General features: G+C 44.4%; 1 protein-coding gene across 2 annotated transcripts in view; it reads left to right on the top strand.

Annotated features, from left to right (window-relative positions):
• LAMA3 (laminin subunit alpha 3) overlaps positions 1-23,947 on the top strand; it is a 262,818-nt gene that overhangs the window by 82,646 nt on the left and 156,225 nt on the right. For both annotated transcript variants that reach the window (XM_047697035.1, XM_047697036.1), the window contains exons 9-12: positions 10,088-10,178; positions 12,587-12,718; positions 14,298-14,360; positions 21,391-21,525. In XM_047697035.1, coding sequence (XP_047552991.1) covers positions 10,088-10,178; positions 12,587-12,718; positions 14,298-14,360; positions 21,391-21,525 — 421 coding nt within the window. The remainder of the gene's footprint in view (positions 1-10,087; positions 10,179-12,586; positions 12,719-14,297; positions 14,361-21,390; positions 21,526-23,947) is intronic.

Below are 23,947 nucleotides of genomic sequence, written 5' to 3'. Positions count from 1 at the left end.
GTATAAAAATGGACTGAGACATCTTTGTCTAGATTCTGTTGATTAGATTCTTCATTTAGGTCTTTGCCTAAATGGGAGGAGAGTCCCTCACTGTCACTCAGGATGCTATTTATCTTGTAGTAAAAGGGTCTAAGATAGTAGGGCAAATAAGTGTCAACTTCTGTGCTGATCCTAAATCCTGTTTTCAGACAGATTCTGAATCTAGACTCCATGAGGAGGTACATCATGATCAATTAATCAAGTCTGCCATTGACATTTAGTAAGAAACACTGATTTTTCATCCCTTCTGTAGAACAGTTAGGTTCACTAGAAATTAGTCAAGAGGAATGTATGATAGAGGAAGAATGTATGATAGAGGAAGATGTAATGCTCATGACTTTGGTCCATATTTACTCTGTGCTCTCAGAGGGATGTTTTGTTAATGTTACCATTTAAAAGGTGCTCTTTTCAAGAGAAGCCCATTTATATGGAAGCACCATTAAAAAGCTCTTTTCAGGAGATGCCCATTTATATGGAATAGCTTCAAATTCTTAGAAACCCACCATCTTCCACCTTTCTTCCACTCCATTTTGTATCATTTGTCAATGCAAGTAATTAAACTACAAGTAAAATATAAGTCATAAGTTCCTTACAAATGACAGATTTCGTGCACAAATGAAAGATCCCAGGATCTTAAGACTGTGCTCTTTAAGACCCTCAGGTGATTCATAGGCACATTTAAGTTGCAGAAGCACTGGGCTGGAATGTGTAGATAGAATCCTTTCTCCAGATGAAGGAGTAAGCCACTTCAATGTGTCCTTAAAATATCTTGTTCCTCCTCTTCCTTCTCTCAGAGATACTCTGTTTTATACCTTGCTGTTCCTGAAAAGCATCAATATAGTCCTTTTTTGCATAGTGGCTCTGTGAAAGCTTTTTTTGTTTTGTTTTGTTTTGCTTAGGAAATTATTGAAATTTGTTTAGGTTCATTGCATTTTTTTCCAACCTAAAATGCCTTGTTTAATTAACTTAAATTTTTTTATTGTGGTGAAATATACATAACATAAAATCTACCATTGTAGCCATTTTAAGTGTATATCTCTGCATAATTAACTCTTATACTATTCTATATACTATATAGACTATATATACTATATAATATTATTATATACTATATTATATACTATATACTATTATTATATTCATAATCCATGAATAAAGTAGAGAATTCTGCCTCTGTTATGGCTTAGGACCTCCAACTGGATCCAAACTTTCCACAAATAATAACTATAGACTATAGACAAAATACAAAACAAAAAACCAGGAAGTCCCCTTTCCCCCAACCAATGATCTGAAGGCACTGGGGAGTACATATGGACAGGAAGTTTCCAGAGGGAAGCTGCTGCTTGGCAAAAAGGATCAGTGTAGCGTGAGCTACATGTGTTTTTGACTTTTAGCCAGAGGACAGACCAAAGTTGGTGCCTTGTGGTATAACTAAAATTCCTCTAGAAAATCTAGGGTCTTTCTGCCATGAAGTACAAGAGTTTAGACCTTGGATGGAATAACCACAACTTTTGGAGAGTGACTAGGGAGTCCAGGAAAAAAAGAAATCAAAAGAGAAAAAAAGTCCCTAATTCTGTGTATAAAATCTTCCCAAGTTTCTTGCTGACCCCTGAGCCATCTACTCACAGATTGGCAAAGGCAAAATAATTTATATGAAATTTAAATTAGCACACAGAGTTACAGTTTTCAGTTTGGGTAAAGTCAAGTTAATTATGTCATAAAACTAAACAAATCCAATATTCTTTAGAATATTACAGAATATAATACTTATTATGTCTCTACAACATAATATTTATTATGTCCAGGATATCAGCCAAAACTTTTTGACACTTGAAGAACTAAAAATCGTGACCCATTATCAAGAAAAAAGATAATCAATAGAGGCAATCCTGAAACTACCTAGGTGTTGAAATAAGCAGTTAAGGATATCATAACTTTGCTTGAGAATATAAATAAAAATATGTTCACAATAAATGAAAATATAAGAAATATCAGGAGAAAACTAGAAATTATAAAAGACTGAATGAAAATTCTAGTACAAAATAAGTACAAAATACATTATGTTAGATTATGGATGGGGCTAATATCAGAATGGAGGTAATAGAAGAAAGATTCAGTAAATTTGAAGATATATCAATAGAAATTATCCAGTCTTAAGAAAAGAAAGAAAAAGATTAAAAAAAAAAAGAATAGAAACTTGCAAACTTGTGGGACAATGGCAGAAGACTAACATACATGTAATTGGGGTCCCAGAAGAGAGGAGAGAGAATGTGGCAAAAAAGGAGGAGGAGGTGGAAAGAGGAGGAGGAGCCAGAGAAGCAGAAGCAGAAGCAGCGGGGGTGTTGGTAGCAACAATGGCAAGAAATTTGTCAAATTTTTCAGTAGATTAGGATTCAAGAAACTTAGTGACTCCCAAGCCAGATAAATACAAGGAAAACCACTCCTGGGCTTAGCAGGGTCAATCTAGCAGGGTCAAAGAAAAAGTGAAAATTTTGAAAGTAGAGAAAAACAATACATAACTATGACTGTGAACTTATTAGAAACTGCGGAGGCCACAAGACAGTGGAAAATACCTTAAATGTGCTAAATAAAAAAAAAAGAACGGACTATTAACCAAGATTTCTATATTTAGCAAAAATAGCCTTTGACAAGGAAAGCAAAAGGACAAATGTTCTGATAAATCAAACTGAGAGAATGCGTTACCCAAGATATTTGAACCACTAGAAATGGCAAAGGAAGTTCTTCAGGTTATAGAGAAATGATATCTCATGGAAAGTCTGACCTTCAGCAATATAGCATAAGGATAGTATATTAAGATAAGTAAGGTTTATCCCAGGAAAGCAAGGTTGATTGAACATTTGAAAATCAATCAGCAGGCTGAGGAAAATGGTGGCGTAGGAGGACCCTAGCCTCACCTCAGAGCACAGCTATAGCCAGAGAAGACTCACAGCAGTGTAAGTAACTCAGAAAGCAAACTGAAGACTGGCAGAATAAACTCCACAACCAAGTGTAGAGAAGAGGTTGCACTGGAAAGGGTAGGAAGGGCAGAGACAGGGAAGTAAATGCACTCACAGGACTGTCAGTTGTTGGTGGGGTGTGGTAATGACACCTGAATCCCCTCTAACATTTGGCTTTGAAAACCAGAGGGGTTGGATTTTGTGAGTTCTTACAATCAGCAGGACTTAAAGCCTGGAATTAAAAAAACAAAAACAAAAACAAATCAGTAGGTTCTGTTCTGGGAGTGCCAAGGGCAAGAGGAAGCTGAATCCCTGCCCTTAAAGAGCACAGCAGTCTGGAGATACAGCATAGAAGCAGCAGTCTGAAAGGCGCCTAGGGCATATGGGAGGGAGAGTGATTTACTCATCTCAGAGCCTGTCCAGGAGGCTGACAGAAATTACTGGGGAACTCCTTCATAAACAAAGAAATTGGCAGGCGCCATTTTTCTCCCTTGGCCCCCAGTGTAAACACATAGGCCCCCGAGGGACTAGCTACCTAACTTGCTAGCACTGCTGCCCCCATCCTGTCCCCCTGCCATGCTGTGTTTCCATCAGTCCATCCCTCTGGACAGCCCACCTCAGTCTGGCATGGTAGGGCCCCTCTTGTACCAGCTGGGGATGAAAGGCTTTTTGGCACCACCACCTGGTTGAGACACCCACCCTGTACTATGCTTCCATGGATCCACCCCTTTGGATGGTGCCTCAAACCCAGTTCTGCAGGGCTCCTCCTATAGAGGACAGGGGAGCGCAAAGCTTACTGTCACTGTACCCCCCACCCCACACTTGGCTTCCGTGGAACCAGATGGGCTGCTTTAGTCCTGATGCCGCAGGGCCCCTCTCATGGCATGCAAGGCTTGCTAGCACTGCTCCCACACTGTGCTTTGGGGGCTCTGCCCCCTCCAATACACTTTTGGCCAGAGCCCCTATAGGATATAGGCTTGGCAGTAGGCAAGCAGCATCTACGATGGCCAGCACCACTCCAAAGTAACTCTTACCTTGGAGAGAGGGAAAGATAACTACACACATCAGTCAGATGGAGGCCCCAGCAATGGCCTGCTGTGACTGCAGGCCCTGCCTACCAGTGGAAGCTTCTCATGGGGCAACACAGGGATTTGGTGCTATTACATCTCTGGCAAATTCCTGGTCTTACTCAACTAGCTCAGGGTGGTCCCAGACTGGCCCAATAACACCACCAGGACCAAACTGCCCAAAACAGCAAAGAGAGCCATTGCAGATGCCTGGGCTGAAGAAAAAAGCAACACAGCCACAAAAACAGGGCACATGCTTCATACATAGGAGATAACCCTGAAGTGCCAGGTTCAGGTGAAAGGGGGACACTGCACTGCGGGGCAGTACAGAACCTCTTCTTCATAAGGCCATTACTTTCAAGTGTAGGAGAAGTAGCTGACTTTTTTAATACACAGAAATAGACAGAGTTCGATGAAATGAAGGGACAGAGGAATATGTCCTAAATGAAAGAATAGGACAAAAAATACACAGCAAGAGACCTAAGCAAAATGGATATAAGTAATATGGTGGATAGAGAATTCAAAGCAATGATCATAAAGATGCTCATAGGACTTGAGAAAAGAGTGGAGGACATCAGTGAGACCCTTAACAAAGAGATGGAAGAAATTAAAAAGAACTAATCAGGGATGAAGAGCACATTAAATGAGATTTAAAAATACACTAGATTGGAACTAATAGCAGACTTGAGGAAGCAGAGGAATGAATTAATGATCTGGGAGCAGAGTAATGGAAATTAATCAAGTTGAGCAAATGAGAGAAATGAGAATTATGCAAAGTGAGGATAGACCTCAGTGACTCCATCAGCATAATAACATTTGCATTGTAGGGATCCCAGAAGAAGAGACAGAAAAGAGGGCAGAAAATTTATCTGAAAAACAATAGCTGAAAAAAAATCCCAAATCTGGGGAAGGAAACAGATATCCAGATCCAGGAAGCATAGAGATCCACCAATAAAATCAACCCAAGGAGGTCCACACCAAGACACATGGTAATTAAAATGGAAAAAAAATAGTTATAAAGAGAGAATTTTAAAGCAGCAAGAGAAAGAAGAGCAGTTACATATGAGACATTCCATAAGGCTTGCAGTGGATTTTTCAGCAGAAAACCTTGCAGGCCAGCGGAAAGTGGCATGATATATTCAAAGTGCTAAAGAGAAAAATCTGCAGCCTGCAAGGCTATCATTCAGAATAGGAGAGAGAGTTTCTCAGACAAACAAAAACTAAAGGAGTTCATAACTTACAAGAATATTAAAGAAGGCTCTTTGAGTAGAAAGGAAAGACCATAAATGAGAGTATGAAAATAATATATTTGTAAACATCAGTCAAGGGATTCACAAAATAAAAGTATGTAAAATATGATTCCATAAATCTGAAATGTGGAGAAGGGGAGAGGAGGAAAGAATGGGTTCAAACTTAAGGACCGTTGGCTACATGTAACTACTATATGCAGAGGATGTTATATACAAACCTAATGGTAATGACAAATTAAAACCAGTAATAATATGCAAAGAATAAAGAGAAGGAATTCAAGTATGTCACCAAAGAAATCAGCAAACCATGAAAGAGAGCAAGGAAAAAAGGATCAGAGAAAAACTGTAGAAATGACACAAGAAAAAGTAACAAAATGGCAATAAATATATAACTATCAATAATTACTTTCAATGTAATGGACTAATGCTCCAATCAAAACACATAGGGTGACAGAGTGGATAACGAAGCAGGACCCACCTATGTGCTGCCTACATGAGACTCATTTCAAATCAAAAGACACCTGCAGATTGAAAATGAGGGGATAGAGAAACATCTATCTATCATGCAAATGAATATCAAAAGAAACCCTGGGAGACAATACTTATATCAGACAAAATAGACTATAATGAGATAAAGAAGGACACTATATAATAATAAAGGGACAATCCAGTAAGACGATATACTAATTATAAATATTTATGCACCCAACATGGAAGCACTCAAATACATAAAACAGATAATAACAAACATTAAGGAACCAATTGATAATAATGCAATAATAGTAAGGGACTTTTCTGCCCTACTTACGTCAATGGATATATCATCCAGACAGAAAACCAACAAGGAATGATACTGGACCAAATTGATTTAACAGATATATTCAGAACATTCCATTGCAAAGCAGCAGAATGCACAATCTTTTTGAGTGCACATGGAACATTCTCTAGATAGATCACATGGTAGGCCGTAAAACAAGTCTCAACAAATTAAAAAAGCTTGAGGTCATGTCATGTATCTTTTCTCGCCACAATGCTATGAAACTAGAAATCAACCACAGGAAAAAATCTGGAAAGAACACAAATACACAGCGATTAAATAATACACTACTAAACAATGAATGGGTCAACCAAGAAATCAAAGAATAAATCAAAAATTACATAGAAACAAATAAAAATGAAAAGACAAAGTTCCAAAGTCTTTGGGATGCAGCAAAAGCTGTTCTAAGATGAGGGCCTACATCAAGAAGCAAGAAAATGTCAACAACTGAGACTTACATTTAAAAGAGCTAGAAAAGAACAACAAACTCAAAACTAGAAGAAAGAAGGAAATAATAAAGATTGGAGAAGAAATAAATGATATAGAAACTAAAACTAACAGAACAAATAGAACAGATCAATGAAACCAGGAACTGGTTCTTTTGAAAAAATATATTATCTCTATATCTATATATAGATATATAAATTTTGACTTGTATACACACACACACACACACACACACACATGCACACACACACACATATTCATTCTAATATTTCTAGCCAGACTCATAAAAAAAAAAAAGGGGGAAAAAAGAAAAAGGACTCACGTAAACAGAATCACAAATGAGAGGAGAAATAACAACCAACGGCACAGAATTTGTCTATGACAAATGATGTTAGGAATACTGGACAGCTACATGCAAAAGAATGAAACTGGACACTTTTTAACACCATACACAAAAATAAACACAAAATGAATTAAAAACCTAAATGTGATACCTGAAACCATAAAAGCTCTAGGAGAGAGCGCAGGTATTAATTTCTTTAACATTGATTGTAGCAACGTTTGTGTGTGTGTGTGTGTGAGAGAGAGAGAGAGAGAGAGAGAGGGAGCACGAGCAGCGGGAGGGCAGAGGGAGAGGGAGAGGGAGAATTTTAAGCAGTCTCCATGCCCATCATAGAGCCTGATGTAGGGCTTAATCTCGTGACACTGAGTTCATGACCTGAGTTGAAATCAAGAGTCAGATGCTCAACCCCCTGAGCCACCCAGGTGCCCTCAGTAACAACATTTTTATAGATATGTCTTCTGAAAGGAAAATAAAGGCAAAAATAAAGTATTCAGTCTACGTGTAAATAAAAAGCTTTTGCACAACAAAGGGAACAATCAACAAAACTGAAAGGGAGCCTACAGAATGGGAGAAAGTGTTTGCAAGTGACATATCTGATAAAGGGTTTATATGTAAAATATATAAAAAAAATTCATACAACTCAGCACCCAAAAAACAAATAATATAATTGAAAAATGCAAGGGATACCTGGGTGGCTCAGTTGGTTAAGCATCTGCCTTGAGCTCAGGTCATGATCTCATGGTCCTGGGATCAATCCTTGCATCAGGCTCCCCACTCAGCAGGGAGTCTGCTTCTCTCTTCCTCCTTCTGCCCCTCCTTCCTGCTTATTCTCTCTTTCAAATAAATAAGTAAAATCTTAAAAAAAAAGAAAGAAAAATGGGCAGAAGGAATGAACAGACATTTCTCCACAGAAGACCTACAGATGGCCATACACACATGAAAAGATGCTCAACATCACTCATCCTCAGGGAAATGCAAATCAAAACCCAATGAGATATCCCCTCACACCTGTCAGACTGGTTAAAATCAACAACACAAGAAACAAGTATTGGTGAGGATGAGGAAAAAAGAATTCTCTTATACTGTTGGTGGGAATTCCAACTTGTGTCGTCACTATGGAAGACAGTATGGAGGTTCCTCAAAAAGTTTAAAATGGACCTAACCTACAATCCAGTAATCTCGCTACTAGGTTTTTATCCCCCCCAATACAAAAACATTAATTCAAAGGGATACATGACCCTGACATTTATAGCAGCATTTAAAATAGCTGAGATATGGAAGCAGTCCAAGTGTCCATCAATAGAGAAATAGATAAAGAAGAAGTGATATATGGAGGGCATTCCAGGCAGAGGGGATGGCAGGGCAAAAGCCCTGGGAGGGAGCCAGGGGGCTGTGTGGCTGGAGGGCAATGAGCGGGGATAGACAGGTCAGAGAGGTCACAGAAGCCAGATCCTGTTGGCCTTCAGAAGGAAAATCAGGTAGGGGGCTTCCCAGAGAGTGTGGCCAGTGAGTAGGCTAATAGTCTCCATGTGCTTGGGCATCACAGGAATGGAAGCCAGCAACAGTGTTGTAGATGGTGGACAAGGAATTGAGAGGAAAAGGGAGAATGGGGTTTACCTGAAGATGGAAAACCTTTTAGAAAAGTTATGCTTGGAGGAATTAGATTATTGTCAATTTTCAGAGCCTGGGCTTTCTAGGTGAGCGTTCTGTAGAAAGCCTCTCTATGTGGTGCTGAAGGAAGAGGTGGGGGTGAGGGTAGGCTTATCTCCTGCGTGGATTCCATCAGCACCCACCTCACTCCTTGGCTTGAGGTTTTCTCAGCTTGGGTGAAGCGTCAGGCAAATGCAAATTCAGGCACCTGTTCCTCCCAGTGAGTTGCTTCTCCAGCACCTCCATTATAGAAATATAGAACAACCACTGTCCTCAGGTCCTCCTTGGTCCAACCATGGCCATAGCATCAGTGGGTGAAGTGGTGTGTCGTTGCCCTCAGGGGAAGGCGAAGGTCCTAGAGAATACCCAGGATTTGGAGGTAAACTACAGGCATTATTCCATCATTTGTTGCTGTTCTTTGTGTCTTAAAAATGGGGAAAATTTGGGAGCCTGGGTCAACCTGATGTCCTATTGTAAGTCACAGTGGCAAGTGGAAGAGTTGAGAGGTTAATTGGCATTAGGTGGAAGGGAGGTGGACCACAGCTGTTTCTTATTTGCGCATGCGAATGTTTAGTCAGAGAACTGGCCAGTGCGGTTTTCGACCTCAACGTTAAAGTGAATTCAGATTTTAGCCCACAGGATAAGGAGTGGTAATAAATAAAAATCTGTAATTAATAAAACCATCTAAAATGGGGGAGAGGATTCAGAAAAGGGTCTTTGTTCTCCACTCTGATTCTATGCAGACTCCTTTCAGATCAAAGTGTTCTTTGTTTTTAACTTCCTATTGCCTCCCTTTTCATTAATGAGAGAACACTGTCCTTCTAACTCTTTCCAAGTTAGGGAGCACAAGAGGCAGACTTGAGTTAGATCCATGGTGTGCAGTTCTTGGAAACTGATGATGCATGTTGGCAATTTGATTTGTGACAATTAACCATGAAATATAAAAACCCGCCTAGTATTGTACTTTAAAATAAGCTCTGAGCTTGAGACTCTCACCTACATTTCCCTTCATATAACAGAAGTGTCTGGAATGGTTTCAGGACTAAAGCACAGATAAAATCAGGATGACAAGAGGATCTGTGTGTGTGATCTCTTCCAAGATCGGGGAAGATAAAAATACACACATGGCCCTTTATTCCCTGGGTTAAACCTAAGGGTGATTTGTTATCGACTCACTCCTTCTGATTGAAACTAGGGAGAATAATGCTCTTGAGTCTTTTCTCACTGAAATGTCAGGTGCTTCCTGGAGCAAATTCTGTGGTAGAGAGGAAAACCCAAGCTGGCTAGTTCATGGAACTGACCCTCATTTTCTCTTTCAGTGGGGGAAAAAAACATCCACAGTCACCTGTATGCCAATGCCCTTGGTAAATCTTGGAGACTCAAAGTCAAGATAAACGCTTATATTTTTGACTTTGAAATTACAATCATGTATGACAGAATGGTTTCACCAGATGGATAGCACAAGGTATGGCCTGTTCCAGTACTCTTCTTTCTAAATTTCTTTCATTTCTTTCTAGCATAACACAGCTGGTATAAACTGTGAAAACTGTGCTAAAGGTTATTACCGCCCTTATGGTGTTCCAGTCGATGCTCCCCACGGCTGCATCCGTAAGTTTCATTTTGACTTGGGGTGTCTTAGACTGTCTCTACTGTACTGTTTCCGAGTGGCCATCGGGCTAAACTCTGATGGGCTGGTCCTTCCCTTCCTTCCCTCTTTCTTCACACTGTTGATTCTGCTCCTTCCAGCTGTGTGACACCACGCAGCTACGTAATCTCCCTGGGCTTCCGATTCCTTGTATGCAGATGGGAGTGATAATGCAGGCACACTGTGAAGATAGTGTGTTTGATTCCAGACCACCGTGATAAAGCATTTATTGCAATAAAGTGGGTCCACTGAAGGTTCCGATTTCCCAGTGTGTATCAAAGTTATGTTGACACTATGCCATTGTCTAATAAATGGCATTATGTCTAAAAAAATGTATGTACCTTAATTAAAAATATTTTGTTGCCAAAAAATGCTAGCCACCCTCTGAGCTTTCAGTGAGCTGTCATCGCGGGCCACAGATCACCATAACAAATATGATAATGGAGAAGTTGGAAATAGTGTGAGAGTTATCAAAATGTGACAGGGACACAAAGTGAGCAGATGCTGTTGGAAAAAGTGTGCTGATAGACTGGCTCAATGGAGGGCTGCCATCAACCTTCAATTTGTAAAAAAACATAATATCTGCAAAGCACAATGGAAAAAGCACAGTAAAACGAGGTGTGCGCTATTCTGTACGATGGATGACATGCCATCATGGACATAGGAGGACATCAAGCTTTGGGCTTGTCACACACCAGCCCTCTAACAAATGATAGTTCCTCCATTTTCTGTTGTCTTCACATGTTTCTATGATCTCCAATAATTTCAGATTTTTGTATTAGCATCCAGACAATATAGTAATGATTTCACAAGGATTTGATAGTGGTCATGATATCTAAAACAGCTGTGATTTATTGGGTACTTCCTATATGCAAGGCTTTGTGAAGTAATTCCACACATGTGCGATTATCCAGTTAGGATAACTAACCCAGTTAGGACACCATTATTATTTTCATTTTTAGATATGGGGAAACCAGAGGCTCTCAGTAGTTCAGTATGTTGGCCCAGCTAACAGAACCGTTAAGTGGTAGCTCCAGGTACAGGTCCAATCTGTCTGCCAACTTTGTGCCATATGGTATCCATGATACTGCAGAATGCCACTGGGTTTCCCCCAGGGAATTTAGGTCTTAGGTCAGACTATGGACTTTGCCCTACATGTGTCATCTCTTTTATGCTCTCTGGCTGTCACCATTAGAAAACAGTTCAGGCCTCTAGTTGGCTGCTGTGCCCACCGCCCTCCCCATTCACTCATCATGTCATTAACATCAAAGGGCATCCAAGTCCAAAGAATGTATGAACTCTGATTTGCCTTTCTGTTGGGCATTTGTGTTTGTTCAAAGAGTGTTCCCGTTTTCCCTCCCTCTCCCACATCATCACATGAGGTATGTCCATCACTTTTCTTGGGCCCACGAAGAACAGACCTTAGCAAAGGAGACCAGGACATTGCAAATGCATTGCGAATCCCTTCCCCGGAATCACTGTTCTCTGTGATTCTCGGCTCCCCATCACTGTTTTAGGTTCTTTCTTCATCACTGAAGTGGTCTCACAGTCGCAGTCTCACAAGGATGTTATAAGCAGAGCATAAAGAATCCACGGGACCCATCTGTCCTAAGCAAGTTAAGCAAAGGGCACCAGATGAAGTTAGCCCGGGGGGGAATGCTTGCTGCCCACAGCTCCTCCAACTTTCCAGTTCCTTACAGGGCATGTGCTTAGCTGGGTCCTGACAGTGTTTTTGATGTCCATGGTCAGGACTTGCCAGGTCAAGTGAAACTCCCAAGGGAGGAGTCACGTTCATACCTCTTGAACCCCAAGTATGTCTGTCTGGAATGCAGACCTAATAGTCGTGTTGGTTGCACAACTGCCTTCAATAAGTCGTGTCACTGGAATCTAACATTTGGATTGTGGGTGTGTCAGTAGACATGTCTATGACAATGTCTAATGTCATGTCTAATGTCTAATGACATGTCTGTGTCAATAGACACAGTTGGCTTATGGCAGTGGAAGTGGGGGTTGTGCTTGACAGACCTTCCAGGGGCTGCAGCACACCCCCTCCCCAGGGGGCCCCTCTGATTGGAGTCTGTGCAGACCTTGCCTCTGATGCACCAGCCACACAGTGCTCAGTGTAATAAACTGTATTCTCAAGAACTCAGCACAGGTGCCTTCTAAGTAAGCTTATCTCTGAGGGTCCCTGGGATTTGGTCGATGCACACGATAAGCAGGTAGGAAGTGGAGAACAGGCTGTGCCCTTTCAAGAATAACCGGGGGCGAGAGTGATGTGGTACAAAACACTGCCTGCGAGGTGCTGGGGACAGAGCCGCCTTCCTGAGCGCGCCGGCGGACTGAGCCTCTGAAAGCCGGCGTTTCCCCGTAGCTTGCAGCTGTAACCCCGCACACGCGGATGACTGTGAGCCGGGCTCAGGCCGCTGCACTTGCAAGCCGAATTTCCAAGGAGACAACTGTGAGAAGTGTGCGGTTGGATACTATCGCTTCCCCTTCTGCCTGAGTAAGTAGCCGGGGCAGGTGGAGGGTCGTCCCTTCTGGGCACGTAGCCGGTGCGTTCACAGCCAGGGGCGCGGGGGGCAGGGTGGAGGCACCGCAGACACAGGGTGGGGAGAGCACATAGGTTGTGTTCACGTGAAAGTGTTTGCAAAAGTTCAGAACATATTTATCAGAGTACTTTCTTTTTTTTTTTTTTTTTTTTTAGATTATATTTATTTATTTATTTGACAGACAGAGATCACAAGTAGGCAGAGAGGCAGGCAGAGACAGAGGAGGAAGCAGGCTCCCCGCTGAGCAGAGAGCCGGATTCGGGGCTCGATCCCAGGACCCTGGGATCATGACCTGAGCGGAAGGCAGAGGCTTTAACCCACTGAGCCACCCAGGTGCCCTATCAGAGTACTTTCTGAGTCTTATTTATGCCCAGTGATTATAGACACTACCATCCCAGTCGGTCAGAAAGGGCCCATCCTGGCTATTTCAACTCAACAGGATCCATGGGTGTGGTTTTTCTTCACAAAAGAACTTGGAAGAAGTGTCAAGGGTTCCAGATGTTCATGGGCACACATGTAGTGTGTGTCAGTGTTCTGGCTGGCTGGAGGATGTGTTGTCCCTTTCCCATGGTAACCCTAGCCAGGTGACCACGATCCCCCACCTCCCCCACCGCAGTGATCAAAGGGAATGTCTCAGCATCTTGGAGAGAGAAAATATATATCTGGTAGAAACACCACAGAACAGGAAACAGAAGAGTCTGAAATCAGCCCTGCAAATTGTAACGAGAGCCATGGTTCTGTTTGTTCCACTGAAGGGTGAAAACTGCACTTCTGTGTTAGGACCGAGAAACACTGTCTTGACCCTCTTCCACACCCCACTTGCCGCATTGGTTCTTGTATTCCCGGCTTTGCAGGGCAACGAAAGCATAGTGTGTTGTGGGGACATGGGGAGAAGGACATATACGAATGGGGTGGCTCTATGTCCTCGCTCATACCTGCTGTCCCAGGAGAATCATTAAACTAGCTCCCACTTTCCACATCTAGTAGCCTAGTCTGGATGATGAATTACATGATCATTTTATGTTGAAAGAAGCCAATTTTTTAAGCAGCAGTATTCAGTAACACTGAATTGAGGCTCAGTGCATTTAGAATCTAATTATTAGATACAGGCTAAGCAGAAACAGCACTTGCCTTTTTAGTGACAAAAAGAAACCCGAAACAATTTTATGGCATACACCAAATTTTAGGGGGAAAGTTTTGAAAAAATTAAAAAAAAAACTGTTCTCAATTTTACATTTAAAAAAACCAATAAAGATGCTAAAGAAAACTAGCTTATCCCTGCTTAGATGGAGGCATAGCTATTGTGAGCACGAAATATCCATTTCTATTCATTTAATATACAAATCAGAATGTCTGACCAGTCTGGTTTCAGCTGCATACTCAATATAGCAGTATTATCTGTCTCTAATTTAGGCTCCATATGCTACTTTTAATGAAGTTAGAAGGGCTTCTTTCTAGTTTGTGCAGTTTAGTATTTTACTTGACTGTCTCCTTAATCTTTCTCTGTATTTTTTTTAAAAACGACTTTTCTAGGAATTCCCATTTTCCCCATTTCTACTCCAAGTCCTGAAGATCCAGTAGCTGGAGATATAAAAGGCAAGTACTCTCTCTTTTGGCTTAACTTCAATGGAAGTGTTGTGCTCCGTATTTTTTTTTTCTACTTCCTATGCCTGCTACTCTGCCTAGGTTCAAGTAGTCCTTACTGGAGCCTGGCAGGTGCCCTGCATGTATCTCCCATCTCAGTTCCTCACCACCCATCATTCTCTATGCCAGTCTGTCTTTTGCATGATGCTCCCTGATTAAGGAGACTAAACAGAGCTTGAATTGTATGTCTCTTGCTTGCTTGGAAACTTCCAGTGGCAGTCAGTTGCCTACTGCCTTGTTTGGGTCTACATATAGAGACCCTGAGAAAGGATTTGAGTCCACGCTGTTGATTCTGGAGATGATCCCAGAAGACATCAGTAAGAGAATGAGTCAGGGAGTGAAGGGAGCTGTTATGAAGATGCATTAGCAAGCTAGGTCCTCCTATAGAACCTGGAACTCCATCCCTCTAGGCAACTCTAGCAGACAGCCTAGAACTCGCTCAGCGTTATTCTAGCTGATGGGATAACCTCTGTTACCTGCCACCAATGGAGGGCTGCTTCTGGGGCTCAGTGTGCTGCGAGGCTGAGCAGCTCCTGCAACCAGATGGGTACCCCTGGGCAGGGAGTGGTGGAGATGTGCAGGGAGCAGCCCTTGGGGTAGAGAGGTGCGTGCCGAGAGGGCGTGGGTGCTCCGCCCACCACATCAATCATTCTGCATCTGTTTTAGGATCACCTGTTACGTGTCCAGCACCATTCTAGCTGCTGGGGACTTACCAGTGAACAGAACAGGGAAAAATCTCCTGCTCTCCTACAGGTTATATTCCAGTGGAGGGACTCATATGATAACAAAAGTAATAAACAAACTAAACAAATGAAATCTCTAATACATTCAATTATGATATGCAGGGTTGTGTCCTGTACAAGGGGACTACTAAAGCGGGGGAGATAGCCTTTCTCATTGTAGACACAAACTAACGCATACGAGGAATATTCTAGGTCTTGAGGTTTGATTCTGGAGCTGGGGGCAGTGTCCTAGGTAAGCCCACAATAGCTCACACAGGGACACACCCACTCAGGAAGGCTCCCTGCTCCAACATCTGGGCACACCACATGCACACAGCCCATGACAGTGCCCCATCTGGACCATGCCCACCTCACCCACTGAGCTTGCTTCTCTGATGGTCTCATGCTCCTCTCACCAGTCGGGGGGAGGTAGTGCCAGGGGTGTGTGAGCACATGTGCCCCTCCTCCTAGTGTGTGCAGGGTGTGGGTGGGCAGAGAGGGGGTACTTGGGACCAGACAAGAAGATGGTCTCTGGAGAGCCCTTTTCTGCTGCAGATTTCCATTTCTGCAACAATACAGCAGCTCAGGGGGTATGCTGCTGGTGGCGTTGGCCATGAGTGCCGTGCAGAACTTAAGTCCCAGAGAGAAGGGAGGGAATGTGAGGTTTACAGATTTCAATAGGGTTGTCGGGGGGACCTCATTGAGGAGATAAGCAAGGACCTGAGGGGGTGAGGAGTGAGCTCTGCAGGTGTCTGGGGACAAGCAGCCAGAGCCAGGAAAGAGCCAGAGCGAAGTTCTTGGGACTCATGCTGGGGTGTTCACTGAACAAACAAGAGACCAGAGTGTGAAAGCAGAGACCAGATGGCAGGCCACTGTCGGCCACTGAGAAGACTTACCCTTCTACTCTCCATGAGAGAGGAGCCACGGACCGTTTGCACAGAGAAATGATATCGCATGAGGCGCTCTGTGGCTACTGTGTTGAAAACCAGTTGCAGGAGGAGAAAAGAGAAAGAAGGGAAATGCCCTGGAAAGCCATAGTGATAAGCTATAAGGGAGAGATGATGGCGGCTTGGACCTAGGAGGTGTTGGTGGAGGCGACAAGAAGCGGACAGAGTCTGGGTATAATCTGAAGCTAGAACCAACAGGACCTGCCAGGGGGTGGCTGACCTGGAAGTGGGATATGAGAAGAAGAGAGGCTACTGGGTGACTCCAAGACTCCAGGCAAACAGGAGAAAGAGGTGCCATTTGTTGAGGCGGGAAAGGCTGCAGAAGACAAGTCAAGGCAGGGCTGGGAGAGGGCAGGTGGGCAGGGGTGATGGGAACGGAGGGACCCTCTCTCCTGGCTGTTCCTTTTTTTTCTCTGTGAAATAAGAATCAAGGTCAGGGCAGGAGGTGAGGCTGGGGAGGAAGCTGCCGGCTTGAGGAGATGGAAGATATGCCTCATCCCAGGATGCAGGAGAGAAAATGGGCTTGGGAAATGTCCTAGGATTGGGGGGCACCCTGGAGGGCTCACCTCAAGCCAGGTAATGTGATCCAGCTTACCTTCCGACTTTCTTTCCTGCTTGTGCCCTATGCGCCCCAGCTCCTCGGACCAAACCACGGTGCTGTGTGTTGTTACACCGAGTATTATCAAAGTCTTCACCGGACACTTGGTCCCTGGAGGAGGGCAGCCATGCTTCTCCTTCCCGCAGTACCTGCTCTGCCCGTAGCGGGTGGGGTCCTGTCCGCAGTGGCCGTCTGCTAATGCTTCCTTAATGTTTGTTCATTGACTAGAGTGGAACTCAGCCTTTGAGCCTTGATTACACCACACATCTTGGGTTTTCTTCCACAAGAATGTTTTAGAACTCCCATTTACTGTCTGTTTCCAGTAATCCTTTTGTTATTCAATTCCTTTTTATCCCCAAGCAGACTGGCAGTGACTTTGGGGAAAAGAAATTTAATTGAACTTGAAGGGATGGCCTGACATCTGTTACAAAAATACAAGGGAAGCCTTAGAACATGGCCTCAAGGAAAAGAAGTTTCAAGGAACGTAGTGAGATCTGTTCAGGAATTTGAATGCACAGATATTGTTTCAATTTGGTCTTTTATTATTGCATTTTAAATACCCACTTGGGGGCGCCTGTGTGGCTCAGTGGGTTAAGCTGCTGCCTTCGGCTCAGGTCATGATCTCAGGGTCCTGGGATCGAGCCCCTCATCGGGCTCTCTGCTCGGCAGGTATCCTGCTTCCACACACCACCCCCCACCCCCGCTTGCCTGTCTGCCTACTTGTGATCTCTGTCAAATAAATAAATAAATCTTAAAAAAAAACAAAACACAACACTCACTTTGGGGCCCGAGTCCCAGTGGTGAACATTAGAAGCCCAAACATCTTGGGGCACCTGGGTGGCTCAGTTGGTTGAAGAGCTGACTTTTGGTTTCAGCTCAGGTAATGGTCTCAGGGTCCTGAGATCGAGCTCCACCTCGGGCTCCCTGCTCAGCGGGGAGTCTCCTTGAGATTCTCTCTCCCTCTGCTCCTCCTACTCATGCTCTCTATCTCTCAAAAATACATAAATACATCTTTAAAAAAAAAAAAGCTCCAACATCTTAACTGTCAGAAGATGCAGAACACTGGGTAATAGTGGGAACACCTCTACCTCTGAGAAGTTTAATTTATTAAGGCCCATTGGTGTTTCATGTTTCCACATTTTCTAGTACAATGGTTCTTAAACAGGGCTGTGTTTTAGAACCCCTTGCTTTTACAAAGTAGGAATTCCTCGGCACCCCCAGATCCTAATCTAGCTTTTCCAGGAAGAAGTCCAGGCTTATATTTTGAACAAGTTTTCCAGATGATTCTGATATATGTCTCTTGTTCAGAACCACTGCTCTCATTACTGGAAATCCCACTTAGTGGTTGGCAAACCGTTTCCCCCAAATGGTCAGATGGTAAATACTTTTCGATATGTAGGCGAAGTGGCAAATATTTGATGTTGTTGTTGTACCAGGAAAGCGACAGTGGACAACATGTATGTGAAAGATCTTGGCTGTTTCCCTGTAAAACTTTTTTTTTTTTTAAGATTTTATTTATTCATTTGACAGAGAGAGATCCCAAGTAGGCAGAGGCAGGCAGAGAGAGGGGGTGGGAAGCAGGCTTCCTGCTAAGCAGAGAGCCCAATGCGGGGCGTGATCCCAGGACCCTGAGACCATGACCTGAGCTGAAGGCAGAGGCTTAACCCACTGAGCCATCCAGGTGCCCCACCTGTAAAACTTTCTTTACTAAAACAGGATGGATTTGGTACTCAGGCCATCATTTACAGATTGTGGGATTATATCAGAATTTCTGGGTTTAGGATTCTATACCCAGGCAATTGTATTTTACCAGGAGATTCCAACACAGCCAAGACTGAGAACCACTTTACTGGATACTCCATATGGTCAGTTCCAGACAGGTTGACTTGAAGCAGAAGAACAGAGCAGTTTTGCAGATCAGAATGTTTTCATTATATTTCATGACCTTGGATATCATCAAGGTTTTCTGGGTCCAAGGGATCATTTATACCCACTTAATTATTTCCAGGAAGTCAGTGTATCATCAACACATCTTCAAGGGCTCCTTTTGAAAAATGATAGCATATGCAAAACACACTCTAGAGAGACACCAGCCTGCAGTGCAGACACCTGCTTCTGAGTTCAAACAAAGAATGGGGGACCAGCAAACACCAGGGCAGAAATTTGCCCTAGGAGACTGAGGCCATGTGGGCATGATTATTTAAAGCTGCCCCTGTGGCCTGAAGACATGGGTGCCTGGGAGGTTTCTTGACAAATATCATGAAAAGGGTTTGAGTCCCTCCCGTCACCTTGTAATTAGCTACTTACCTTTGCCAGAACTTTGAGGTCACTGTGGTTGGGGCTGGAGGGACATGCTCACGATGGGAACGTCAGAGACTCGGGTGAGAGCTGCTAAGACATGCTTTCCTGGCTGTGTCTTTGCCTGGGCCCAGGCATGTCATCTTGGCAGGGTGGGCCAATCACTCTTGTCATGGAGACCTGTCAGATGAGGCTGAAAAGGGGATAGGCAAATTCTGCTGTCTCTGTTCGAAGGCTCTGCGTAGATGCCCGTAAAATAGAACTCAAGGAATGGTGTTCACTAAAAAGAATTGAAGGTACCCAAGAGTCTTTTTAGTGTTTTCTTCCTTCATTAAACATTTCCTGAGCACTCCTCTGTACACACACACGGCACAGTCCTTGCTCCCTGGAAGGTTCCAGTCCTGGGGGAAGACATAGGCAGGTAAACCGTTACAACAGCAGGAGCTAATGCTACAGCTGAGTGAGAACACAAAGCTTGGGGAAGCCTGCAGGAGGGGCATCCTTACAGAATGAAGGGAGGGAGGGAGGCAGGCAGGAAGGAGGAAGGTAGGAGCTGTGGAAGGGCTTCCTCAGAGCCGGAGAAGGAGGTGAGTTGTGGAGCATGTTGGAGTTAGCTAGCCAGACAGAGGGAGAGCTGAGGGAAGGCATGGGGACAGCAGCAGGGATGGCAGGAAGGTCACTGGGTCTGATTCAGGGATAGGGAGGAAAAGTTCAGGGGGAAGAGAGGATTAGGGAGGATGAGAGCCGACAGCCTAGAAGATTTTGAAGGCTTACTATGTCATGCATGTCAAAGACATTGGGCTGTGTCTTGAAGGCATTGTTTCACCTTTGAGGAATTTAAGCTTGAAAATGATATGAGAAGTTTGGTGGTTTAGAAAGATCACTCCTGACACCAGTATGGGAATCAGACAGCCTGGTTAGGAGGCTCTCAAAATAATCTAGGCAAATGAGGATGAAGCCCTGAATGAAGGCTCTGGAGCTCTGGAAACAGGAGAAGATTCCAGAGACTTCCTGAGCTATAATCCCTATGACCTGATGATGAGTGTGGGGAGATGAGGGTCAGGGAAACATGAGGGCGGCATCCAGGTTTCTGACTGTGTGGAAGATTTACTAGGTAAAGAAGAAACGTTGAAAGGTGAATTTCAGAAACAACTTAAAAAATGCTTAGGTACTAGATGCTTTCTTTCTGTTTATAGGTGGTTGTAAATCAGGATTCTTTGGGCCTTGGAGCCAAACTATCTTACTGTATCAAGTATCAAGGTCTTACTGAGTTCCAATGCTTGGTTTTAGTGCCCAGACTATAACCAACAGTATGACTTTCCCTTCCCTGGGGACTCACATGGTGGTCTCAGAGTTCCTAGAGGGTGAGAATGGAAACCACAAAACCTGTTGTGGCCTGGGCTCAGAAGTCACACCAGAGCACTTTCACTTCATTCTATGTGCCAAAGCATAAGTCATGAGCCCATTAAGTGATTTTAATAATTTACGTGTTGTGAAAGGGGAGCCTGGGTGGCTCAGTCAGTTAAGCATCTGACTGTTGATTTCAGCTCAAATCATGATCTCGGAGTCCTGGGATCAAGCCCATATCGGGCTCACACTGAGCATGGAGTCTGCTTGAGATTCTTTCTCTGTTCCTCTGCCTCTGCCCCCGCTCATGCTCTCTCTCTCTTAATATGCTCTCTCTCTCTTAAATAAATAAATAAAATCTTAAAAAGATACATAAAGTGAAAGACCAGCACAGCTAAGATAGAGAAGAAGAGAAGAAAAGAGGAAGCCTATTGGTGCAGATGGGTTGGGGAAGACCTTCCTAGGAGTTGATTCTGAGCTAAGAAATAAAGGACGAGAAAGAAATAGGAGAGGGGCATGACAGGGAAAGGGAACAGCTAGAGCAAAGGTCCTGAGGCAGGCAAGTGTTGGTTGAAGGGATTGGAAGGAGCTCGGCTGCTGGGAATGCTTTGTGCCTAGAGGGTTAAGAGAGATGACCCAAGTGTAGCCCCCCCAAATCCACAGCGGGCACAGAGTAGGGCTGAATTTATGTTGGTTTCTTTCCTTCTAAAAAATGGAGGTAGAAATATGTTAAATTCAAGATGGTCATTAGATAGGAATCTATTAAGTTGAAGTTTTATATTGCACAAGGCTCAGATTAGGGAAAAAACAAAAACAAAGTGTTTCCCCAGGGGTAGGTGTTGAAAGATTGTAGCTGCTTTGCAAAGGAGTGCCCACCCTAGATGTTTCTTAATGGCATCTCTGACCTTTCCTTAACATTTATTTCCCGTTAATGAGTAGTGTTCTAGGTCAAGAATGTCTAGAAGCCATAGGTAACTCTTTAGGTTTCCAGGACAGAAACCTGAGGGAAGGCAAAATCTGAGAAAGGAAGGAGGCTAGAGGCCCCCCCTGAGAATCCCTTCTCCTTGCAGGGTGTGACTGTGACTTGGAAGGCGTTCTCCCCGAAATATGTGATGCCTATGGAAGGTGCCTTTGCCGCCCTGGGGTCGAGGGCCGTCGGTGTGATGCCTGCCGCTTGGGTTTCTACTCATTCCCTATTTGCCAAGGTAAGGGTGCAGCACACAGCCCAGTGATGGTCCATCCCATGATGTCAGTTAAGGGGGCAGCACACAGCCCAGTGATCGTCCATCCCGTGAGGTCAGCTCCCTGCTGAGGAGATGCAGAGGCACTTGCTGGCACAGCTGTGTAGCTTGCAGGTTAGCAAGTGAGCCCCTGGCTTATAGATATGAGTGACAGGTGACTGTCCCCCTACCTGGACCATGTTCCCTCCCTTCTTTTGTCTTTCCCATCCTACCCTTCCTCCTCCCCGGTGTTCAGCGTGTGGGCTCTGGAGCTGCTCAGGTACGAATCCTGACTCCGGAAGGGACGTGGTAGCTGAGTGTTTAGGAGGCTGCTGGGCAGATGGGGAGAGGGGCCAGCAAGCATGAAACCACAAACTTCTCCCCACCACGTGTTTTGTGTACTAGCAAGAGTTTCCGAAGGGGACAGAGGGTGGGAAGAGGAGGTGTCTGACCCAAAAGAGGAACGTCTTGAGTGTTGGGCGAATGAGTGAATGAATGAATGGGTTTGCCCAAGTGCTCCTCTGTCTCCCCACCCACTGCCCACTAATGTTCTTCCCCCAGCAGGGGAGGAAAGAGAAGAAGAGAAGGATTATCTATTGGGGCTCAAGGCCAGAACTGAACTCCCCCCCCGCCCCCGGGTGTTATCAACAGACGGGGACGTGTACTCTGTCCTTAGGTGCTCTGCTCCACTATTAGGGCTGGAGGGAGGCTGCAGGCGGGGCTTCCAAAGAGGCTCCTGATAGAGGGGCTGAGCCTTAAACCAGATTGCGGTAGGTAGCCCAGCTCCAGGACAGAAGGTCTGTCATCCTGCAGCCTTGAGAGCCATTGCTTGGTACCCGGGAAGCCAGATGGGGCTCAGCTGCGGAAATGCACGGTAGATGTGGGAAGGCAGCCTTCTCCTTACTCCCACCTTTCTGATCTTGTTCGAGTACTAATTATTTACAAAACCAAGTTGGCATCCGGACATCCAGAACCCAGCTCCAGGAGAATCTGGGAAGTGCTGTTTGGAGCTTGCCAGCCCCGGCTTGGAGGCTGTAATCTGTCTTCAGCAATCTCATCCCCCAGGTCAGCTGCTGGAAAACCATGGAGGCAGGTGCAGGCAGGGCCCACCGTCCCCGCTCCCAGAGCTGGAGGCTGGAGTGGTGAAGCCCCAGGCTCATACTAGGTGTCCCTTGCGGCAAGTAGCTTACCCTGTCTGCTTCTTGGTTGCCTCGCAATCCTACAGGTTACACACTGACTGCGATGCTCTTAGAGCCCGGGAAGCACTCTCTTGTATGGAAAAGGAAACGCTTCCTTTTCCTCTTGGTCCCCCGGCATACCCCGATCACAGACCTTTATCTTCTGCCCACTGTCTCAGCTTTTCCTCCTGGGAGCCATAGAAGCTCCTCCTCAACCAGAGAACTTCAGGATTAGCAGTTGGAATGCCCAGTGTGCTTCCAGTGGAAACATCCTTTTTCGGGTGATGCTCATGGTCACATCATATGAATCATACTGGAGGCAAATTCTGTTCAATGGCCTCCAGGGTCTTACATGGCAACCTTGTCCTTGCTCCTGACATTGTTTCTTTGGAAATGTATCCCAGATCAGGAAGTTGCACACACAAGTTGGGGATGATTACATTTCTGATTTTAAGCTAGAGACCCCATGTGAGGAGTCAGTGGGAGGTAGAGGGAGTGGAGACCCTCCATTGCAGACATCCGTGAGGGCCCAAGCCCAGAGGAGCTGATGGTGGGAGAAGGCAAGGTGGTTGAAGATGAGGTCTTTTCACCAAAAGCAGGGGAAGGCTTGGGGAGCCAGGCTGTGTAGCTCACTCCCCTCCTGTAACAGGCAAGAATTTTCTTACGGCTCTTTGTTTTGTTGACACTCCCCCAATTATAGCGTAGACGTAAGCTGTTTGGGGGCAAGGTGTGGACAGAATGTCTCATGTTAATTTCCCCATAATCTGCCGACATCCAGGTTGGTTCTGCTTCAGCTGCCATGCTTGTGATTAAAAGTATCCCAAAGGTTTTCTTTGCCCCCCTGCTTACCAGCCCCAACTCCAGACTCATTCTGCTAGAATGAATCACAAATATTCCAACCTCGTCATTCCCTTGGGCAAGGCTGTCAGATTGTGCCTTTGTGTCTGTGGATATAAAGGTGAAAAATAATGCAATATCTTAAGAATGCCCTTTTCCCCACACTGCTTCACTACTAGAACAAATTCATTTTAAGGCAGGTGGAAAATACGAAGGTGTATTCATGACAGAGCAGAGGGAGGTGGGACTTCCAGAATGGCTGAATAGGGAGCTCAGTGGGACTCTCTCTCCAACAAAACAGAACTTTGGCTGGTAAAGAATTTTCAATAATCATTTAAAATCTCTGGAAATTGTCCTAAGAGCAAATGAAGAAACATTTATTTAAGAAAATC

The sequence above is a fragment of the Lutra lutra genome, chromosome 12, assembly GCF_902655055.1.
Source record: "Lutra lutra chromosome 12, mLutLut1.2, whole genome shotgun sequence".
Lineage (NCBI taxonomy): Eukaryota > Metazoa > Chordata > Mammalia > Carnivora > Mustelidae > Lutra > Lutra lutra.
Note: the sequence above shows the minus strand (reverse complement) of the source record. Positions and strands in the feature narration are given on the sequence as shown.